The 24,116-nt window shown below is 40.1% G+C and overlaps 1 protein-coding gene across 1 annotated transcript in view; it reads left to right on the top strand.

Moving 5' to 3' along the window:
- nek11 (NIMA-related kinase 11) overlaps positions 1-8,091 on the top strand; it is an 84,038-nt gene extending 75,947 nt beyond the window's left edge. Inside the window, exon 17 of the mRNA XM_010884640.3 lies at positions 6,618-8,091. Within this exon, the coding sequence (XP_010882942.2) occupies positions 6,618-6,840 (223 nt within the window). The 3' untranslated portion in view covers positions 6,841-8,091. The remainder of the gene's footprint in view (positions 1-6,617) is intronic.
- The last annotated feature ends 16,025 nt before the right edge of the window (positions 8,092-24,116 follow it).

Here is a 24,116-nt window from a genome sequence, read left to right as displayed (position 1 = left end):
TATGATGAAGACGGTGGCGTCAGAAAGCAGGTGACGTCGACCGCTGGGGCCCGCCCGCTGCAGGGGGAGGTGAACCAGCAGAGGTCGCAGTTGTCACAACAACCATTTCTAGGGTTTACAAAGAATGGTGCGAAAAGGGAAAAACATCCAATATGCGACAGTCCTGTGGGCGAAAATGCCTTGTTGATGCTAGAGGTCAGAGGAGAATGGGCCGACTGATTCAAGCTGATAGAAGAGCAACTTTGACTGAAATAAGCACTCGTTACAACCGAGGTATGCAGCAAAACATTTGTGAAGCCACAACATGCACAACCTTGAGGTGGATGGGCTACAACAGCAGAAGACCCCACCAGGTACCACTCATCTCCACTACAGAATGAGAACATGGATCCATCATGCCTTGCATCACTGTGCAGGCTGATGGTGTAATGGTGTGGGGGATGTTTTCGTGACACACTTTAGGCCCCTTAGTGCCAATTGGGCATCGTTTAAATGCCACGGCCTACCTGAGCATTGTTTCTGACCATGTCCATCCCTTTATGACCACCATGTACCATCCTCTGATGGCTACTTCCAGCAGAATAATGCACCATGTCACAAAGCTTGAATCATTTCAAATTGGTTTCTTGAACATGACAATAAGTTCACTGTACTGAAATGGCCCCCACAGTCACCAGATCTCAACCCAATAGAGCATTTTTGGGATGTGGTGGAACGGGAGCTTCGTGCCCTGGATGTGCATCCCACAAATCTCCATCAACTGCAAGATGCTATCCTATAAATATGGGCCAACATTTCTAAAGAATGCTTTCAGCACCTTGTTGAATCAATGCCACGTAGAATGAAGGCAGTTCTGAAGGTGAAAGGGGGTCAAACACAGTACAGTTACAGTATAAACGTGTGATCTGAAATGTATATAAGTGCAACAACAAATTATTGTTACCATTCTTGTTACATAATTTTACAAAAGCTGAATCCAATTCTGTAACAATTGTCATAACTTCTAAAGAATGCTTTCAGCAACTTGTTCAATCAATGCTACGTATAATTAAGGCAGTTCTGAAGGCGAAAGGGGGTCAAACACAGTATTAGTATGGTGTTCCTAATAATACTTTAGGTGAGTGTATATACATTCCACTTGTAAAATACATACACTTAATAGTTGTAAATACTTTTTCTGCCTTTTTTTTTTTTTTTTTTAGATGCTGACTGCATTTTGTTGTACTGTGCTTGTACTTGTTCAATGACATTAAAGTTGAATCTAATCTAATCTAATCATGCAGGGTGTTAGTGTGAACAAATGGCCCCTGTCCACCTGTTTAATGATGGAGACCCTGCTGACAACATGGTGGTGACCATCACCAGACTGACAGTTATGGTGGGGACGCTGTTGACTACATGGTAGTGACCATCACCAGACTGACAGTTATGGTGGGGACGCTGTTGACTACATGGTAGTGACCATCACCAGACTGACAGTTATGGTGGGGACGCTGTTGACTACATGGTAGTGACCATCACCAGACTGACAGTTATTGTGGGGATCCTGTTGACTACATGGTAGTGACCATCACCAGACTGACAGTTATTGTGGGGATCCTGTTGACTACATGGTAGTGACCATCACCAGACTGACAGTTATTGTGGGGACCCTGTTGACTACATGGTAGGGACCATCACCAGACTGACAGTTGTGTCTTGTGAGGACCTGTGGCTGATGGATAGTAGCCACCCAGAGGGTGACTGGCAGATGATTTGGGATTAGACACTGACTTCATCATGACTGGCAGATGATTTGGGATTAGACACTGACTTCATCATGACTGGCAGACGATTTGGGATTAGACACTGACTTCATCATGACTGGCAGATGATTTGGATTTAGTCCATCTGACTGCTGACAGATTGTTTTATACCTGAGAGAGAGAGGGGAAGAGAGAGAGAGGGGAAGAGAGTGAGAGGGGAAGGAGTGAGAGGGGAAGAGAGTGAGAGGGGAAGAGAGTGAGAGGGGAAGAGAGTGAGAGGGGAAGAGAGTGAGAGGGGAAGAGAGTGAGAGGGGGAGAGAGAGAGGGGAAGAGAGTGAGAGGGGAAGGAGTGAGAGGGGATGAGAGTGAGAGGGGAAGGAGTGAGAGGGGAAGAGAGAGAGAGGGGAAGAGAGTGAGAGGGGAAGGAGTGAGAGGGGATGAGAGTGAGAGGGGAAGGAGTGAGAGGGGAAGAGAGAGAGAGGGGAAGGAGTGAGAGGGGATGAGAGTGAGAGGGGAAGGAGTGAGAGGGGAAGAGAGTGAGAGGGGAAGAGAGTGAGAGGGGATGAGAGTGAGAGGGGAAGGAGTGAGAGGGGAAGAGAGTGAGAGGGGATGAGAGTAAGAGAGAAATTTGAGGAGGGTGCGTCTCCAGGGTCCCTTTTGGAAACGGTTTCCAAAAAATGCTAATAACAACAGAATGCAACGATGTGCAAATAATTTATCCCTGCATTCAATAGAAAATAGTACAAAGACAACATGTCAAATAATTTATCCCTGCATTCAATAGAAAATAGTACAAAGACAACATGTCAAATAGTTTATCCCTACATTCAATAGAAAATAGTACAAAGACAACATGTCAAATAGTTTATCCCTGCATTCAATAGAAAATAGTACAAAGACAACATGTCGAATCATTTATCCCTACATTCAATAGAAAATAGTACAAAGACAACATGTCAAATCATTTATCCCTACATTCAATAGAAAATAGTACAAAGACAACATGTCAAATAATGTATCCCTACATTTAATAGAAAATAGTACAAAGACAACATGTCAAACGTGGAAACTGAGACATGTTATAGTTTTGGGGAAAATACATGCCCATTTTGAATTGGATGCCAGCAACAATTTGGACAGGGGTACAGGGTACTCAGGAGCTGTGGGCCAAGACCTCATGTCCTCCTAAGTTTAAACGGAGCAGGAGAGAAGGAACATTTTAGACAGAGCATTCCTTAGGTTTACAAGGATTTACAGTGGCGAAGAAGTGACCCTACTCCCCCAGCACAATAATATAGCAGCGTAAAACCTTGGGGCTGAGACAGGGGGGTCCAGTGGTCCTTTCCCGGGGGAGGCCCCAGACAGGGCCCAACAGGCAGGAAGTCAATCCATCCACATTGCCAAGCATCAACCAAAGGAACAACAACCACAACCACCTTGAAATGAAGGCTGTGTATTGCCAGCAGAGTTCACCCCAATCGCACAAAGGGCGTAGCAGAGAGACAACAAGCCAGTGACTCTGGCCCCCAATGCCATTGGAGAGAGGGCATCCCAGCGGCGATGTGAGCCCACCTGGCAAGACAGCAAGGGTGGACCGTATCAAGCCTTTCCATTCATCTTCACACCCCTAGGCCAAGACTGCACTTAATCATAGGCCATAGACCATGTAGAGAGATGAGTCTTTCGAAGACTGAGAATATGCCAGTCAGGTGTTAGTGCAAACATGTTGATCTGTGTAAACTGAGCAGATTGTGTTGCCCTTTACTGTTTTTGATAGCATGGCTTTGATTCTGCTACCACCACCACCACCTCAGACTCCACCAGTTAAATTCGGTTTCCTGCTGGGGTATAGTTATAGTTTGCTGCGCCCACTGCTGTAGGTTATGTCATGTTGAAGATTTGGTTTGTCAGTGAGTTACCCTGAAGGAACTGGGCCTATTGCACAGACTTTTTCATTACACTCAATGGTGAAACTGAAACGTGGCATTTCCTTTCTGAATAATAATAATAATGACACAGCATTTCTTGGATTGGAATATTTTACTCTTAGAAAAAAGCTTAGCCTGATTACACATTTATTACAGTTTTATGTTTAGGCTTTGGAGGACATGCTTTGTAAAGACAAAACTCTGCATACACAACTGATTCACAGGCAGCTGACTCTGAACAGGCAACTATGGCCAACAAAAGTTTTGATATTGGTAATCTCCATGATCACCATTGACAAAACTGACCAAACAGACCCAAATGTGTGGATACCAAAATATTTTACAATGCCTACCTCTTCACACAGGCCTGTTCATCAGCATCTCTCAGTAATAACTCCAGAAATATTATCAGGTATAAGGAGCCCAAAAAAGACAGGAAAGAGAAGAACAACTCTCTGTGCTCTTACTTCAATTGAAAAACAAATGATTATCAATAGATCTCACAACAGACTCACAAGTCTTGAAACACAGACTTGACAATTGAGTGTTATGTGCTCTGAGCGTTTGAAGCAGTTGATTTTGTGTCCGATTGTTTAAACTGCCAGAGCTGTTACCAATTGGGCACCTGAGCCGTGGTATATGATCCAAGCGGTTTTGTTGAGGCCTTAGGTGTCCATCACAACTGCCCCGGGGGGGGGGGGGGGCAGTGCACCCTGTTGCCCCGCACCGACCGCACACCTGACACAAGTCATTTATACACCTGGTCCCGCCTCAATGCGTCTGCTCTTCTCATGCTGCCGGTTTCACAAAACACACGCTGACTAAGACTAAACACACATAAACTCTGAGAATGTAGGGTATTACTTCTCTATGACACGTTATGTGTGAATTGTGAATGGTTGCTAAGTGCTCTTTAGCTTTCTTCAGATCTTGGTTCACCTACTGAGGCAAAATCCACTTTTGTTCGGTTGAAACTTTGCTGAATGGAAAACATTGCTCATTCGAAACCTGTCGTACATGGAAGGTCTGATGAAAAATAATAAAAGGCAGAGGAAAACAGCGTTTTTTTTAGCCTAGATTTAAAAGTGGTCAAAGTTTGAGCAAGTCTAAGATTTTCTGGTAGTTTTTTTTCCTTCCTCTGGGAACGGTTAGAAAACCAGACCCTGATGACCTGAGGAGTCTAGAGGGTTCATAGTGAGAGAGAAGGTAGGAGATGTACCTTGACCCTGAAGCATTCAGTGATTTATAGAAGAGTAGCTTCTATTCTAAAAGATACAAGGAGCCAGGGCAGAGACTTAAGAGTTGGTGTGACGTAGTTTTTGTTAGAACTCAAGCAGCAGCATTCTGAATGAGCTGCAATTTTCTGAGGGCTTTTTTTTGTTGAGAGAACTGAAAACAGGCCATTACAGAAGTCCAACATACTGAAGATAAAACATGGATACATTTCCCTAGATCTTGTCTGGACATGAATCCTCTAAATCAAGTTTTTAGGTGGTAATAGGCTGATTTTGTTATTTTATGTGGCTATGGACATTCAGATCATAATAATAATGTTTAACTAGACTACACTTTTAGTCTTAAGGAACAGTGTGTAAAGGTAATTACTAACTGTCAGTGTCTTGTCTTTGGGCCAACATAATTTGGGCCAACGATAGCATATAAATGTAGAATAAAAGAGTCCCCAGGGATGAGCCATGCGGGGCGCCGCATGTCATGTGTTCTCTTTGATATATAGTTACCTATGGAGACAAAGTATTCCCTGTCTTATAAATTTGAACCAATTTAGGATCATGTCACTAATATCAACCCAGTTTTCCAGTCTGTCTAGCAGTATTGTGTGGTCAACTGTGTCAAACACTGCACTAAAGTCCAATAACAGTAGGGTTGACATTTTACCAGAATCATTTAGACAAATATAATTTAAAACTTTAATAAGAGCAGTTTGAGTGCTGTGGTGGGTGCGAAATCCTGATTGGTAAGTATCAAAGTAACCATTTGTGGTTAAGAAATTATTTGTTTGAAAACAACTTTCTCCATGATTTTACCTATAAAGTCTAGATTTGATATAGGTCTGTAGTTGCTGACTTCACAATTGTCTAGGCTATGCTTTTTTAGCAGATGTTTAATGACTCTCTTTACAGGGCTTTTGGACAATTGCCAGATAAGAGGGAGCTGTTAAATATTTGCAGTAGATCTATCACCAAGCAGCTAAAAACATCTTTAAAAAAGTTTGTGGGCAGAACATCAAGGCAGCAGCTGGACAACTTAAGATGTTGTACAGTTTCCAAAAGTGTTGTATTGTCAACTGCATTAAACTGTGTTCTGCTTACCAAATCCCTTTTATGTGAATGTAGCGGTGGCACTGTTTTCATTGTGTTCTGGACAGACATGTTCTAGACAGAATCAAAGTTGTTTGACCACAATACCCGACATTGTGGTCTATGGTTGCTTTGTTCCTTCGGGGCTTTACCAACCTGCCATCACTGAGTCAACCTTGAACGCCAAATTGATCTTGAAACAGGAAAATGATCCGAAACAAAAATCCACAACCGAAAGACTCAAAACCTGAGGATTATGGAATGGCGGAGTCAAAGCCTATATCTTAATCCCATAGAAATGCTCAAAGAGGCTTGAAGTGGGCTGTTCTGCAAGAGAGCCCTTTAACATCAACATGTTTTTGGCGTTCTGTAAGGAAGAGTGGGCAAGACTGCCCCCAGACGATGCAAGAGACGGAAATACAGTTATGAGAAATGCTTTTCTTTGGTACTTATCCAGAGAGATCGCATAAGTCATCGTTAAATAAATGTTTTCAAACATCCATACATCCAAATACTATCTAAGAATATATGCTTTTGGCAACTATTAACCTGTCTCTCCATGTTGTTCTGATGAATGTGATTGGTTGACATATTTGACATCCTGGTTCTCATCCTGTCTGCCCCAGGTCAGTGTCGCATCGTCTTGGTACAGTCGTTTTCCAGAGGGTTTATGACTACCTGAAAACTGCCAGGGAGAGGCAGGAGGATGAGGGGAGCATCAGAAAGGCCCTTGGTGAATTGGTGGAGAGGCCCGGTGATGCCTTTGAGGTGGACCAACTGCTGTACTACGAGGAGCAGCTCCAGGGAGGCAGGGAGAGCAGGGTGAAAGACTCGGATGACACTGAGTAACCTGCCACCCTGTCATATTGCATGTGTCCAAGCCTTACAGGAGGAGAACGTCATGTTGCTCAATAGATCAACAAAGATCAACTGCATTCACTTCAAGACATGTTTTTCTGTTTGTTTTTCCTTTCATTTCCATGTAGAAGAAAAAGCAATGGTCAATTATCTTATAAATCAAGGGTGGAATCTGAGAAGCAGGTTAACTAATTACATTAGTAGCTCTTCTAGCACTTTATATTTAATCTATATTGAAAGCTGGTGCATGCATTCCTTTCAGTAAGACACTCTGCTCAGGACCCTGCAGCTTGATGTTGGTAACCGCCCAGTTTTAGAGATACTGGTGTAATGGCAAAGAAGGCATTAATGCACTGAGGTCAAGGAGATTGTACCAAGAATTTAAATAAACCTAACATACAATCGTTTGATTATTTTTATTATATATGTTCTACAAGTCTTTTCCATCACTTCCTTAGAATTCAAATGTTACACAATACGCAAGATATATGAAATCCTTGGTGGATTCTAGTGCAGAGACGTTTCAGTCTTGTCTGATTGTCTCAGTAAATGGAGCTTGAAATGATACAGTTTGATATTAGAGATCTCATATTTGTGGGAGTGAGATGAGAGGGACCTTTGATGAAAGAGCCTTTGGAGAGGTGTGAGGAGCAAGGTAATATGAAGGAAATTCATAAATAATACTTTTCTTTGCTCTCCCTTTATGTTGGTTATTCATCAGGCGGCTTCAAATGGCATGTGCCAGGTTTACTAAGTTTGTAATTGCATGTTTTTCTGTGATTTCAAATTCTCACCTTGTGCAAATGCTTCGTGAATCTAGTACAGTGTGTTAACCTGCCTCTCAGCTGTTGGATTCCATATTAACATTTGGCCTATAATACTGCTTTTACAAAATAATTGTAGTATGTTTCCTGTAAAAACAGACCCGTATTTGGCAGGTTGGCTATTATTCATGCCAGTGGAAAACTGACAAACTGGGAGGGGTGAGGGTGTTGAAAAAACATGGAGGTTGTTTGCAGTTCAAATTAGGGAGGTGTTAAACAATGGTGTTGTATAGTGTAAACACGTGAAATTATTAATTGTCACACGTTACCTGACTGAAGTTACGAGCCTGTGTTTCTGATCACTGTCCGAATTTAAGTTCCTTCTTTCCTCGTGTATCTTATCATTCAGTGTCTGGATCCTGTTCCTATATAACATTCTTTTTTTTTATTTTCCTGTTTTGTTTGGTGATGTTTTAGTTATTTTATTAAAAGTCCTCTTTTAATAAAACCCCTGTGCATGTATCCTGCAATGTTACACTTATGGAAGTTGTTTTGCGGGGAGGTTTTATGGGGATTATGATACACTACTTCAGTCGATGCATGTTAATGCTTGCATTGTGCTGTAAATGAACAGTGCAACGTTTTTAAACATTTAGGACCAGTTTCACCAACAGAGATTAAGCCTATTCTAGGACTTCAAAAATCAAGCTGCTCAACATTTAACTTGATTTTTTATGTCCTAGAGTACGCTTAATTTCTGTCTGCAAAACCTTTGGAGTACACTATAAACTTTTTGGTTAGATTGGTTTTGTTGAGAGAAAAAAAGAAACCTATAATGAATATACAATGCTAATGTCACAGAGGTATGTTGTTGTTTGAGTAAAAATCAGTTAAAGGTTTTAAGGACATCTGGTTAAAAAGATTGACCGAAGGTTTTCTTGATCAAATCCCTTTGCAGTCAAGGTGAAAAATATGTAATTCTGTGACTGTGAGCCAGGCAGTTAACCTGAACTGTTCTCAGTTCCTTACTAAACATTCATGTTAACGTAGCATTTTAGAAGCAAGCACATTGCTACCTAAACATTTTGGCTGAAGGCAGACCTAAAGTTGCATTGTCTTCATGGTTCATACGTTTTTGGCTTCATATTAAAGGGGTGTCTTAAACAAGTTGGTATGCAAACAATTGTTACATTGCTGTAAGACTTTAATACAGTGCTACTTTTAGTGCATTCATTATAATAGTCCTACAACTGGGACTGTCCTGTGTTTCGCCATTAGGGTGTGATCTATGACTACTATGTATATGTGAAAAGTTTGACTATCTTTGAAGTCCAACTAGCTAGCAATTTTGTTGTATTCCATGAGGAACTAAGCAATTGTCTGCAGGCTCAAACTATGCTTCAAGAGAAAATTACCTGTATATTCGTAAAGCAAACATTACACATTATTAAACTTAACGAATAGTTATTGCACAATGGTTCCTGTATATAACTAGAATTTAATTCAACACTGTAAACTCATTAGAGGATATTGACTGATGGAGGGAGTTATCCTCCTTTTTCATCTCATATAATTCCCTTTCAGACAAGAAAAATAATGGCTTCAATAACAACTGGTATTGATTTAACTGGGTGTGAACCGTGCATAGCTACTCTTGCTCCTGGAATTTTGTAATGGCCTCCACTCTAGCAATTGTCTCACCTCACCACGGAACAGTACAGAAATATAAATATTGGAGGATCATCGGTGCTGGAATTTTAGCCAAAGCCTTTGATTCTAACTGTTGACATTGAATATTCAAGAAGTCCTCAACTCACAGCCTAACCCAGGTGAAATCAAACAGGAGATACGGTATGGTATATCAACGCTGGTAGATCCATAAAGTCAGTTAAGCAGGATCCTAATGCAAAGTTCCAGAACCAACTCAGATTATATACAACTAAGGGCATCTAGATCGATGGCCGGCCCATTACCTTCCTTATGTACGATTTTTACTGTACTACTATCATAAAAACAAGCAAAAATTACCAGTAGATATCTGCAGTTATTGTATTAAATCAATGTTTCGAATATTTCTCTACAAAATTAATCAGAGTGACTGACATATTCCACATTTAAACTTTCTTGCTGGTTGCGTGTATCAGTTTACATTGACTTGTAATCGCCTTCTACTCACTTTCAACACTCACAGTACCATCCTTCCCACCCTGGACTAGCTAGTACCACACCGGTCTGGTTCGGTATGAGGAGACGAGGAGGAGACAAGTCGTGTTGTTGGAGGCAGGATTCTACACAGTGCCCATTTAATAAAAAAATATATTCTGCAGGGATTTAGTCAGAGGAAGAAACAAGTGAGCAAGATCTTTCTTTTTCTGGGAAGTAATTTTGTATGACTATTGCATACATATTTATAATGATAAATATGTATGACTGCTACTTTAATAGATCAAATTACTTTTTGTAAAAAATATATATATAAATTATCAAAAATATTTGGTAATGGAATATTTGGAACTAACAGGTATCTATACAAATAACTGTACCTTAATTAAAGATTAATCTGCAAAGGAAACAGTGGTTCTTTGAATTAGACCCCATCTCTGTCCATTTAATCTCAAGATCACTCTTTAACCTGCTCAAACACGCCCTAACCTGCTCTAACGGGCTCTAACCTGCTCTAACTGGCTCTAACCTGCTCTAACGGGCTCTAACCTGCTCTAACGGGCTCTAACCTGCTCTAACACGCCCTAACCTGCTCTAATGGGCTCTAACCTGCTCTAACACACCCTAACCTGCTCTAACATGCTTTAACCTGCTCTTACACGCACTAACCTGCTCTAACACGCATTAACCTGCTCTAACATGCTCTGACTTGCTCTAACACGCTCTAACCTGCTCTAACACACTCTAACTTCAAGGTCTAGGTGCAGGATGCGCACTCACGTGAACCAATCACGTTTCACGGATAATGCAATTTAGTCTACCTTGTTGACCTTCCTAGTCAAAGTTCCAAAATCAACTCTAACTCTAATATGTATGTTTACTGTTTGAGTAGGCTGTTACCAGCAGAACTCAATGTTTCTCAAACTTGCTTAGAAAAAGCTTAGTTAACCCCAAACCGTGATAGTACATGCTTCAGTGAAGCCCTGAAGTACCGCACAGTAGCCAACAAAGCATTACAAGCACCTTACAAGTTTATGCGCTGGCAAAAGGTGATAATTTCCCTAGTGCTTACATAGCTGGCTAATGTTTTAAGTTAATACTTACTACCAAATTGTATAAGTAAATGACTTTAAGCCATCACTACAAGCCCCAAAGGCTAAGTTATTTCACTGAACAGACTGGGGTAAATTTTCAGAATTCCCATTTATGGCAGTATCTATATAAAATGTGCTTACTGACACCATTGGAGTGCACATTGTAAATATCAAAGGTGAATGTATGTATACATTATATGAATATACCGGATTTCTTTTCAGGAATAAATGTTTATAAATAAATGTTTAATTTGTCTAGGAGTACAGCTGGTCCTTTCTCCTTCATGGGGGTTTTACTGTGCATGGCAGGGATCCGGGATGTCCCTATGCTGTGTTTGAATCTTGGCTTTTAGGAATGGGGGCGTGGAGACTATAGGAATAATAAGAGATAAAGATAGCACCTTTGAGGATCCATGTTACGACTGCAGGATAGAGAAATATTGAATTGTAATCTAGTCCAGCTAGCAGCTATTCATACCTAATGTCTTCAATGACAGTGAGATTTATGACAACATAGCCTGGCAGCGGCCGGCCGGTACGTCTTTAAACTTTAATCAACTCTGCTATTCACCCATAATGTTTCACTACATTGCTTTTATATTTATCTTTCTCGGTTAAAAAAAAACAATTCTTCATTCTAGTCACTTTGCAACACTTAGAAAACCGCATGCTAGCAGGGCAGCTTTCTGTGACTGTGATTTATTGCAAGAAGTAATGGAGAACTTCCATGTTCAATTCACCTGAAAAGAAATGAAATGGAATTGGACCTGGCTCTGATATAAAGGGAGAGAGAGCACCAGCGTGAGGATGTAAGCCAGCTGGGTAATGGGAGGAAAGGTGAGTGTCAGGCAGAATGGAGCCTGATTGGGCCTCCCCATGCAGTCGTCTCGGAGCCTGGTGTGTGAGATTGTGACTCTTCACAACAGACATTTTGGAGCTGTGTGTGTGCGTCTGTGTGTGTGTGGATGTGTGGATGCGTGTTTTCCGTGACAATTTTTTTTGTGGGATTGACAAGACAGAATAAAACTCACAAAGCAGACGTTACCCAGATACATTTCTATCCCCAACCACAGAAAACGCTTTTTTACTTATTCGTTTAGTTCTCTCAAGTGTTGTGTCCATGAGCTATTATTTTCTGATGTGGTCAAAAGATTGACTTTATCTTCATCTAGGAATAAGGAAGTCCAATGTTTTTATGGCTTATGTGGCACCTGCCGACTCAGTTAGAATGTTGGGTTGGAAACGTAGTATTACAGTTAAATGTATACTGCTGGTATTTAAAGTCATGTTGTTTAAGTGACAATTTCATACTGATAACAACACATAAATATGTGATTATTTGGTCTAGAAACAAACTGTAGATGAGTAAAGGAAAACATGCTTCATGATGCAAATGATAAATGTCATTGTCAATAGGGATCTCATTACATCCAGAAACGGTATGGCCTTCTAAAATCAAGGAGCTGAAGACATTGTAAATAATATTGTATTTGTGACTATTACCATCCTTCAATTTAATCAATCTCTGTAAAAGAGATGTCATATGTAAATACAAAAACAAAACATTATTATTTGGTAGTGGAATAACATTTGGAAAAGTCTTATTACTTATTACAAAGCTTACCTCAAGGTTGTCATGAGTCTTATAATGTTAAATTGCTTCAAAAAAACAAAACATGTCTTGGTTCCTTTAATTTAACAACACGATCCCGGTCTTCTCCAATTCATCCGAATTAAGCTGGTGGGGTATTTAATATAGATTAACTCAATAATAATGACAGTATACAAATGTGAAAACGTCCTCCCTGGGAGAAAAGGGTTTGGGGACCCCGGGGGTGAAGCCTACTGTATGGGTTCAATTAGCTATGATGTCCCTCTGGCTTCCTGTGGTGAGGCAATAACTGCTCTTTATCATTGTCAATAACTATATTATTACTGAAATCCCGCCTACCTTCCACCACTAAAGACATATTCTGTCACTCATTGTCTAATGGAATACCCACCCCCCAACTACTCACTCTATTTCTGTTCCTTTCCCTCTCTCTTTTCAGTCTGTAGTTCTGCATCTCTCTCTTTTTCTCTGCCTGTCTCCTTCTTTGTTATTGCGTGGTTTCTGTTTCTCCTTCTCTTGCTTTGCTGTGGCGTAAGGGCTGCTGTGTCCATGGCTGCAGGGAGGTACTTTCATTTATATTGGGCGGTGCAGAGAGGTGGCGACAGTTCCACTCTTACGGACACACTTTATACATGTTGACCCACTTTAGATGCTGAGTGAGGCTAAGTGCTCTGTATCAAACTGGGGCCAAAAAATCTGTGAGAGCTCAACAAGGCGTATTCTATGTTACTTGAGGCTTAATTCAATTAAAACTTCAAACGGGGAGTTTCGAGAGTAACTCAAAAACAAAGCTTTTCATGGAAGTATGCATTCTTTTGAATGTGTATAAACAAAAATAATCATTATCTATGTCCTATAGGACATCCGACATACATACCATACAAGTGATATTTCAGAGAGATGTGGGGAAATCTGCTTCAGCGATTATTGACTCATGCATTGTCAGCTGAAAGGGGTCAGCTTTAACCCAGGAGAGATGCACCAGCTGGCTGGAGGCGTTGGGCACAGAGTTAAAGAGACTAATATTAATGCCACTGTATTTCATCATCAGCCAATAAGGAGCTGAGGGCCCACTCACTTTATCTGAACCCACACAGTCCACCAGAGTGGGTGTGGCCTGGGGGAGGTTCTCCAATGCGTTACTTTGTATCCTACCAACCTTTGGCTGTGATCTGCAATCACTGGCATTTAAACATGAGCATCAAAATATAATTGCAAAAGTATTTTCTCAGAGCACCAACCTCAGACCCAGGCTTATTGTCTAATGAAATGAATTGCAATGAATGTCAGATTGTTGCATAATGTGCACATAAAAGGATCTAATTAAGTCAATGCCCCAAATCATGGATGCACATATTTCTCATGCTTAACATCGCTCTTAACACAAAAACCTAATTTATTGATGGATTGGGGCTATTTTAAAAATTTTGTGAGGTATAATCGTAACTTTCTCCCTGAAGTAACCTACTCAGAACTTTCCCCTATACATTATAATGAAGCTTTAGTCTTTAGCCCTTGTGGAAAGATATGTACTGTATACAGTTTCCAACAGTTCTTCTAAGTGTAAGAGGATCAGAGTTGTGTTTGTGTGGAGGATCGGAGTAATGTTTGTGTGGAATGCCAAAAAAGTCATTTTACAGTAGCAGTTCCGTAAGCTTACAACTTTGGTTAATAAGGTCCAAGAGTATCCTTATTTATGACTTCTGTAACCTTTTAGCGTTATTAACCACCAGAGTTGTGTTTGTGTATGTGTGTCTGTGTGTGTGTCTTTGGGTCTTAATATGTCATTAGTGTAATTTCATTAAAACACAATTTCCATTTTACTCTCCTTAAATCTGATCAATTTAGGTTGTTAGAAGGGTGGGCACTCTATGGATATACAGAGAGAGGGAAGTGAGAGGGAAGTGAGAGGTTGAGGAGGAGGGCAAGAGGATGGAAGAATGTTATCATTCTTTCCCAAATCATATTTGCCCCAGGCCCTAAATATAGCACTGGATATATCAGAAGTCTTCCCTAGAGGATCTTGCTTTCTTTGCCATTTTAGAGGTATCTTGAATTATTTGTTGTGTATTCGTGTGTATATTTGTGTGTGTGTGTGTATGTGTGTGTGTGTGTGTTTTTATTTTACATGTGTGACTCTATAGGAGGTGCCACAATCATAACTAGTTTTTACTGCACATTTTGTTCTCCTATGCAAAGGAAATTGGTTATGAAAAATTAGGGAGAATTGGGCCTGGAGAATTGGGTAGAATTCTCAATTGTTATGCATTTGTATTTCATGGCATCCTCATTCATGTTTATAAGAACTCCTGCTCTAACAGCATAGGAAAAGCTATTGAACTCATCTCAACCTGAGTTTGTGGGCTCGGTGCTTAGAGGAATACATGTCATTTTGATTCCAGAGAGGCAGGGAGAAATGCATTTCATGCAGATGATTAGAGAGAGGAAAAGAGTGAAAGAGACAGAGACTGAAAGAGGACGAGGAATTGCAAAAGGTACATCATGCCTGTGGGAGATAGTTCTGAGCTACTGCTCAACTCATTACGGAATCTACTGAGGTTTTAATTTTAGTGTACAGGCACATTTAAAACATTTCAATTCAAGATTTTTTTTTCTGTGTCACAACTACTGGCATCTCAAGAAATATGAATCAAATCTAATAAAAGTATCATCAATCTGATTTCATTTTTCATCTAGATCATTGTGTGTTTGTTTATGGGTATTTGAATCTTAATATACTTTCAATCATCAATGACTTCCTGTTTCATTGGGGTATAAATATGAGGTGACACACAATAACCAGAACTCATCAATCAACACAAGAAGGTTTCAGAGAACACGCAAATTAAGTAAGACAAAATGTTGTTGACCTTCATAAATTAAGCAATGGCAGCAAAAACACAATGCTACATGCTTGAAAATGCCCATCTCCATTAGTAGGGCAATAATTAATACATTTAAACCAGCTGGAGCTGTAATGATGCTGCCTGGTAGAGTGTATTTTGCCCACACACACACACAAAGAGGACGACGGTTACGGATGTAAAATATATTCTCCATGGATCACAGTAGAACAAAAATGTGGTAGAATCTTGGCGACACTATTACACTCCACCCTCATGCCAACGGAAAGACTCTAGGCTCTTCAAGAGATAAATCCCCTTGATTAACATTTACAATACAGTTTTTATAGCTTGGCCTGCCCACCTTTACCAATGGGATCGATAATTCTGGTGGGCACTGTATGAATTATAAAATAATGCTGGTTCAGTCAATATGTCAAACCCTTCTCAGCTAGCTAGTTTATGCTTGCTAGCTGGCAACCACAGCAGCAGGGCACTATGTATAATTTTTAGTACTGTTCCTCATCTGGATTCCCCCGAAACATGCCAGTTAGCTAGCATAAAGATGAACCAGTGTGATGAACCAGTGCAACAATGTTGTGCCAAAGTGCTTCCCACTGTTGCTTGCACTTGGTTCACTGGGCAGATGTATCACAGGTTGGCAGTAGCTGACATGGTGTCACAAATCGTCATTGTGCAGGACACATGCGCAGAAGTTGAGTGAACAAAAGTTATTTTAATAAACAGGCATTGACACTGACAGGCTCTACAAGGCAACTATAGAAACAACCAGGAGCAGGCAACTTTGACGGGCAACAATGACCAACAAGAAACACATGGGCAGGAGGAACATGCATTGGGACCAAGCAAGGGGTTAAGGAGACACAGGTGAAAGCAATACACAGACAAGAACTAAATTGAACATAGAAACAGGCAAACTAGAACAAGAACAGAAACGAACATAGAAACAGAAAGACCGGCACAGCGCAGGCCACAGCCAGCCGTTACACCTGGCCGATACATGTTCCATAAAACTGGCTTGTATTTACAGTTGGATAGCAGCCTACACATAAAATAGCTTGCTGTGCATGCGTCAAAGGTGCACTGTGAGATTGCTGGTGCTTGCAGAGCAGAGACAAGCGTTGTCGGTGATGTCAGAGAATGTTTTGCAGGGCTCTTTAACTATGGGCTTGGTGGGCTGAGAGATTTCAGTTATAATTCAGCCCTGGACTAGGAGAGGTATTTTGGCCCTCCAGGACCGTAGTTGAATAGCTCTGTTATAGCCAATATCAGGCCAGAGTTACAGTACTACTAAAGGAAATTTATTGTGGTGCTTAGAAAAATTATAACTGGTGTTAATATTCATACGTTTGTTTAACAAGTGTTCAACAACAGTGCACATCACTCCGGTTCATAAATCTTTACACTGGCTTCCAGTTAGTAACTAAATGGGAGTAACTAACAGAATAGATTTTAAAGTGGTGCTTTGAGTTTATAAATCACTGAATGGTTTAGGCCCCAGAATACATTTCTGACAAATTTAAAGATTATAAACCGAGCACGGCTCTTAGATCAATGAACTCAGGTCAGCTAGCAGGGCCCAGAGTCCAAGCTAAACGTGGCAAAGCTGCATTTAGCAGTTACGCTGCACACAACTAGAATAAATTAACATAAGATCTTAGACATGCTCCAAATGTATATTTTTTAAATGCAGGTTAAAATCACTTCTTTTTTCACATGCCTATGACTGAGTGCTTAAATGTAACCACACCATTAGCCTTACGGCTTTTAAAGCTTGCTCATGGTATCAACTACAGAATCTACCAGTTACGGTTTTATTTTGTTTTTATTCTATTGTCTTTCTTATTCTATCTAAAGCATAATTAATTGCCTGTTTGATGTTTTTATTCTAGTGTTTGTTTTTATTCTATAGCATTTTTTATACTTTTCTTTTCTTTGTAAAGCACATTGAACTGCTTCTATATATGAAACGTGCTACGGTATATGAATAAACCTGCCTGCTTCACTTGACACTGGCGCATCAAAGGTGGTCAACAGATCAAATGAAGTTTCATTTTATTATTAGAATTATGATTTAATACCTGCCAGCTGTCTGACACATCAGGGTCTGTTAACTGGCTCACATACAAGACCACAGAGATTCTGCTGATCACACTTAATGATGACTGACCACCAGAAGACACAGTATGCAGTACAGCGCTAATCTCAACTCTTCCTGTCCGGTCATTAATCCATTATGCTTTTTCAGAGCCCCCAGACTAGTGCATTGGATGTCGATTTGTAATATTAGCTCCTAAAAAGCTCTATTGCTCTCAGTCAGTTATCTAATCCCCAGCTGGGGCAGGAGGTGTTTTGCTGAGCCAGTGCATTTGTTTTTGTATGTCAACCTGGAGCTGAACTGGGCTTAATCCATTAAACACTCTCTATTGCCTATCTAATGAGATGCTCATCCTGTGGGCCAGAGTTCAGAGCTGAGGCAACAACAAACAGGCCACAAGAAAACATGAGGTGCCATGAGGTTGGAGAAACCATATCTTTTCTGCCATGGCAAGTGATGTCAACACAAATAAAGAGCAAACATTTTGGTTACACTAGCTGTGCAGATATTCATACTATATATTATCAAAAAACCCATTAGATTGACTCAGGTTTAAAATAAGGGTCAGGGTCAGAGTTAGGGAAAGTGTTAGGGATTGAGGATGAATGTTAGGATTAGGATTAGTGTTAGCAGATAATTAATTAAAATGTTATTGATCGTCTGTGAAGCACTGACTATGAAAATAAAGTGTTGCCAGCATTTCTTGGCAAAGGAAATCACTGTAATCTTATCCCAATTATGTATAGAATTTCCAGAATTGCAGATTTTCCAGTGTTTCATCAAGTTTAGAGCTTACCAATAAGGGAAGAAAGGAAGGGTGTTTTAACAGGGTCATCCGTTGATAGGGCATCTCTGTGTCATCTTGAGAAGTGAATGACCTCAGTCCTTAACCAGGATGAACTAAAGTTTCTCTAGTGTTCTCTACATTTGATGTTCTTCCATGCGCGTACACACAGCAGGATACAACAGGCTTTATAGGGCAGAGTGGTTCTCTAACTACCCTTTTAGAGCAGTAGGGGGAGAGCTCATTTCAGAACATCGGACAGCTCATTTAAAACCTTCAACAGGGTTTTGGTCCTAAGACCCAGAGGGAGGCATCATCGCTGTTATGTGAGTGACCATTACAGTTAAAGTTGTGATAGTGTTTATTAACAGCTGGGTCCCGTTTGGTATTACTGCATCATATATTCCAACCTATACAGTTGAAAAGGAGGGAGTGGCAGCGTAAGTGTAAGTGTGTATGTCCTCTGTTGTCCCAGGTAGTTGTAGCAAATGGGGAGTTCAGCATCCATGGAACATACAGTGCCTTCTTCAGTACACAGACAGGTAACTATAGAAGTGAAATTGAAATCAGATTAGTGATTTCAATCAAACCCACACTGCAGTATATAATTCAGTTCTCCCTCTTTCCTGTGGTCTCATTAACTCCAGACTGGTCTTGGGTACTATATAAAAACATACATCTACAATTGGTGTGACCCCTCCCAAAGAAATAATAATTTAATATGTTAAATAAAGATGCTGTGTAAATATTGCTATGGCTGGTTTAAATGAATCCCAAGTCTTGGTGTATTAATGATTCACATTGGGTAATGGGCTTGTTTGACTCCATCTGGTTCAGTGTGTTGCGTTGGGGACCTCAATATCAGTATGTCGAGTGCTTAAAGTGCCTAATTCCATGTATATCTTGCTTTAAAGTTAATGATTACCTAGTTCAATCAATCAAATTTATTTATAAAGCCTTTTTTACAACAGCAGTTGTCACAAAGTGCTTTACAGAGACACCCGGCCTTAAACCCCAAGGAGCAAACAACAATAGTGTTGAATTTCAATGACAACCTGATATTCTGATCCATCCCTCGCTGCAGAGTAATGCCAAGCAGCGGCTGGAACTGCTCAGCAGGTACAAACAGTTTGGTCCAGAAATAATTGGACCTTGACACAAGCTTTGCTATATTGGCTGTTTACCAAAATAAACAAGTTACAGTTAAATAATGAATATGGGCTTAAAGTACAGTTTCTCTGCTTTAATTTGAGGGCATTCACATCCAAAATGGAGGAAGGGTTTAGGAATAACAGCTCTTTAATATGTAGCCCCCTCTTTTTCAAGGGACCAAAAGTATTCCAGGTGTGGCATTTGGAAGCTGTTGCTGTGAACCAACAACATGTGGTCAAAGGAGCTCTCAATGCAAGTGAAACAGGCCATACTTAGGATGAAAATCCTTTAGAGAGAAAAGGAGGGGCCAAATCAACAGTTTGGCACATTCTGAGAAAAAAAGAACACACTGCTGAGCTCTGCAATACAAAAAGGCCTGGACGTCCACAGAAGACAACAGCGGTAGATGATCATAGGATCCTTTCCATGGTAAAGAAATGTGTATTTGTGTACACACTGCGCACACTGAACATTTACATGCATCCACCTCCGAAATATCAGAAGTCTCAAGCTAACATTTCCAGATAGCACTAAACTATTGCGAACTAGGGCTGCCTTAGCGCTACAAAATGACAACAGCTAAAACGTTTTAAAAGACAAATGTATTGCTCAACCCCTAATTGATCTCCCTGGCAATAGCATTGGATGAATTCGATTAATATCATCTGTGATTTCCAGCTGTCCCATGGGGTCCAGTCTAAGTGTCACTGTCACTGTGAGACTGGATCCATTAACCTCTACCTCTAACCTCCATCCCCCTTTCTCGGGGTTGAAACTAAATGAGAGGTGGCAGGCGTAATAGCCATGGTCCCTCTCCCTCATTTAACAACAGGGATGAGGTGGGAACAGAGAGTGAAGGCGTGCTGACAGATCATTATTTTCCTCTCACAGGAAACATTGAGGCAGAATGGTCTCACCTACTCAAGGAAGATACGAGTGACCATACCCTGACATTCTACATCACACCCTTCATCACGGTAGCTTACTTCAAATCCCTATCAATACAGTGTAGAATGTCAGGGGATAGGATCAAGGTTAAATTCATCAAGTTGTCCACTGAAGTTGTCTACTTTTAACCCAAATTCTCATTGGACACCTCAGAACAATTAGGGTTTACTGTCTTCCCGGAGGCTGCGCTTCAGATAATTAATTATGATAATGCACATTGGAGTGATGATTGTTCAATACTTACACTGTGTTCTTGCACAGAGTCTTTAACATATGCGTTTAGATTATCCAAGTACTTGGATACATAAATTCCTTTCCTTGGCCTACCACAGCCTGATAATTAGGGTGAATGCCGAAAAATAAATGCAGATAAATAGTACTGCATTTATTCAATGGCCTCAATCATGCCTCAAGCAATGTCAACCTACTAACAATGACAAATCCTGAAGTGTAGTGTGCACTTTAATTCAATTGTTGACGCAGACTGTCTCATAACACTTATCCATTAATAAAACACATTTATTTTGTTTTAACAGTAAAATCCCCAAACCCTCTGTGCTCAACATGAATCCTACCCGCCAGATAGTCGTTATCTGTGAGGAGAATTTCTTACCACCAGGTAGGTCTTTCTGTCAGTGTCTTTATCAGTAGAGTGCACCTGTCCTGAGCCTATTCCTTCCATTGCCATCCTGAGCACCTGGCTAACAATGTGCTGTGAGAACCTGTTAATCTTTATCTGCCTCTTAGCCAGGGGTGGTGTTGGCCTGGTCAATAGGAAAATGGTGATTACATTCTAATACACAGACACCTCTTGGGAAGATTAGACCGTGCACAAGAATACTGTGAGACCTTGATGCTACCAATGAAGCACAAACCCCTGTTAAAAATGAATCGTGCTAATCCCAGTACCAGCATGCACCAGCCAGAAGCACTGGACAGGTTGAAGGGGTTTATGTGTTGTTTGGAAAGATACATGCGCACGCACACACACATTTCCACTTTGCCCTTCAGCTCACTTCTCACATTGTCACAACAGAAACACCACCACGTAACTGGACCACGTAATCACTGAGCTCACACATTGTCCATTAGGGTGATGTTTACCCAGTGCGCACGCACGCACACACACACACACACACACACACACACAATCCAGATAATAATATAGAGGCCCCCATTCACAGTGTAAATAATAACAAACCCCTCAACAATCAATACAGACAACACTGATTACCCAACTATCCTGGTGAGAAGAGACAAACCATCCAGTGAATCAACTAGTGAGTCCACAAGCAGTATTACTGTTTTCTTATCACATTGGTACTATTTTCACTTGTGCTATGAATTTAAAATACTTACAGCTGCAAACTTGTTGGACTTGTAACTCAGATAAAGTTTTATGTTAAAACATTGAAATACTCATATTGGTTTATTTGGTTCATTTCCCACACAATTCTTGATCCAAATGATTGTGTTTACTGTGAAATATATTTAGTACAAAATGCAAATTGATACCTTCTCAATGTAACTATGTTGTATTTCTACATGAAACATTGTAGTTTGATGAAAAGAATGAGTGTACACTTTTTTGTTAATTATGAACTTCTATGTATAATCAATCTGTAGATGCTTCTATCAACAACAATTCAATAAACATTTTGCAACAACTTTACAATGATGATTTGCATTGAGTTTTGCTGATGATTTGCATTAAGAATTGTGCAAATGTACCACTGAATAGCAATAACAAAAATGATAAAACTTGAAGGATAAACTAAGAAACCAGACGTTTGTATAGTGGTGAAATAATGACCGCGGTGCCCAGTCATGAAGGGAAAGAGCAATTCAATTATTTATTGCAGCATTTGATAGTCTATTGTTCAGGATGTTACAGACTCGATCTTACAAACTCAATCTCAAAGAGACTTCCGGTCATCCTCTACTTTATAGACATCGCAATCCAGAATACACAACACAGTACTGTAAGCCCATTGGCTAAAGCGCTTTGACTAAATGTGACTTCTTGTGTACGGATAAACAGATGTTCTGTTGTAATCTAAACATAACAAGAATACATTCATACAATTGTACACTAATGATTAGTCATTGTGTATGGTCATATTTTGTCCTATTTTACTTATGAATTGTTGTTGTCCTATGTTTCTCAGTTGGTACATGCATGGATCAAGCAACAGCAAGCTATGGAGTCAATTCTTACTGGTATTGAAAATGCATGGACTTACTAGTTTCCCTTTGGATAAAAATGTAAATAACATTTAGAGTACTCTGTTGGCACATAATAAAGCAGTGTAAAAAACTAGCTACTTTATTTTAGATACATGTTTAATGTAGTTTTCTCTATGCATATGTTATTGTAAATAGGATACATCGCTGTTCTTATTCAAATCAATATTGTGTAAACTTAAAGTGTAGTCATATAATAACTATACATGTCACAGTTCAGTGTTGACAGGACACGAGGCGCAGAGCTAATGAACATCCTTTTAATTGTAAAGACAGACAACAACAAAAGGAGCGGTACAAACCATAAACTGAAGAGCAGCAAAACACCACACTAACTCAAATCAATGACCAACAACCAAAGGAACAATAGGGCAACTTAAATAGGATCCCCAAACAGAAGCAATAGTGAGCAGCTGCCTCTGATGGGGGATAATTAAACAGTAGTGCACATGGAGATGCCAAGAGGCACCTCTGCAATCAGGCCCTGACTGTGGTCTCCAGGCACATGGAGTTGCCTAGACACACCCCAGCCAGGCCCTGACAATACATTATAGCCTACTATATGATAATGTACAGTATGTTTGTCTATATTTTCATTCTGTACTTTTCAAAATCTGCATAGACTGCTGACAAAACAATAAACCAATCAATAAGTTAACAATGGATTAAGTGATTATGCAGTACTGTGCTAAATTGTTTAAAGCCACTTACATCTCCAGAAAAAAATAAGGGACCACTGCACCTTTTTCTTTCCTTTCCAAAAATTTTGAAAAGGAAAGTTTTGAGAGAGGAACAGAAGCGTTCAGTTTGCTGTGGTCTCTTAATTTTAACCCTCCTGTTCCTCACTCAAAACTTTCCTTTTAAAAATTTTTGGAAAGGAAAGAAAAAGGTGCAGTGGTCTCTTAATTGTTTCCGGAGATGTATATGAGCAGTAAGCACTGTATATTGTTGAAGTAAAAACAAAGAAACATTTATCAAGTGAAAAGTAACTAAAACATTTGAACCACAGGTCAGCATTTTTGTGGGGTCTACAGTACAATGAGCTTTATAAGACCATCAACGTCGTGCCCTACTTCAAATCTTATTTTTTTTACTTTAGCTGTTTGGTTTTTTTTCTCCATTCATGTATTGGTCCCCCCCCACCCCTCTCCATTCACTTCATATGTTACAGGGTTCTTCAGTGTATGAATAAAATAAAAAATAAAATATTCAAATGTTTAAGTTCTGTATAGCATAACATGCACAGGCAGTTCATCAAATAACGTCTGTAAAGACCTCAAGACATTTTCATTTGCTCAGGATATGGTTTTCATGTCCAAGTTATCCCACACTGGGCTGGATAAGAGGAGGCCAGTCTAATACAGTAAGTTGGGGGTGGGCAGTATGGATGGTAGAAACACTACACAGGATGAAATATCTGCCATGCTGTAAGAGTGCCCATACGATGCCACGGTAGACTTGAGCCTGAATATTGGCATAGATATAAAGAACTTGGTTTTTGTAAAAAAAAAAATCTGGAGACCACATAATTGCCAAGAGATACT

This window comes from Esox lucius, chromosome 20, assembly GCF_011004845.1.
Source record: "Esox lucius isolate fEsoLuc1 chromosome 20, fEsoLuc1.pri, whole genome shotgun sequence".
Lineage (NCBI taxonomy): Eukaryota > Metazoa > Chordata > Actinopteri > Esociformes > Esocidae > Esox > Esox lucius.
Note: the sequence above shows the minus strand (reverse complement) of the source record. Positions and strands in the feature narration are given on the sequence as shown.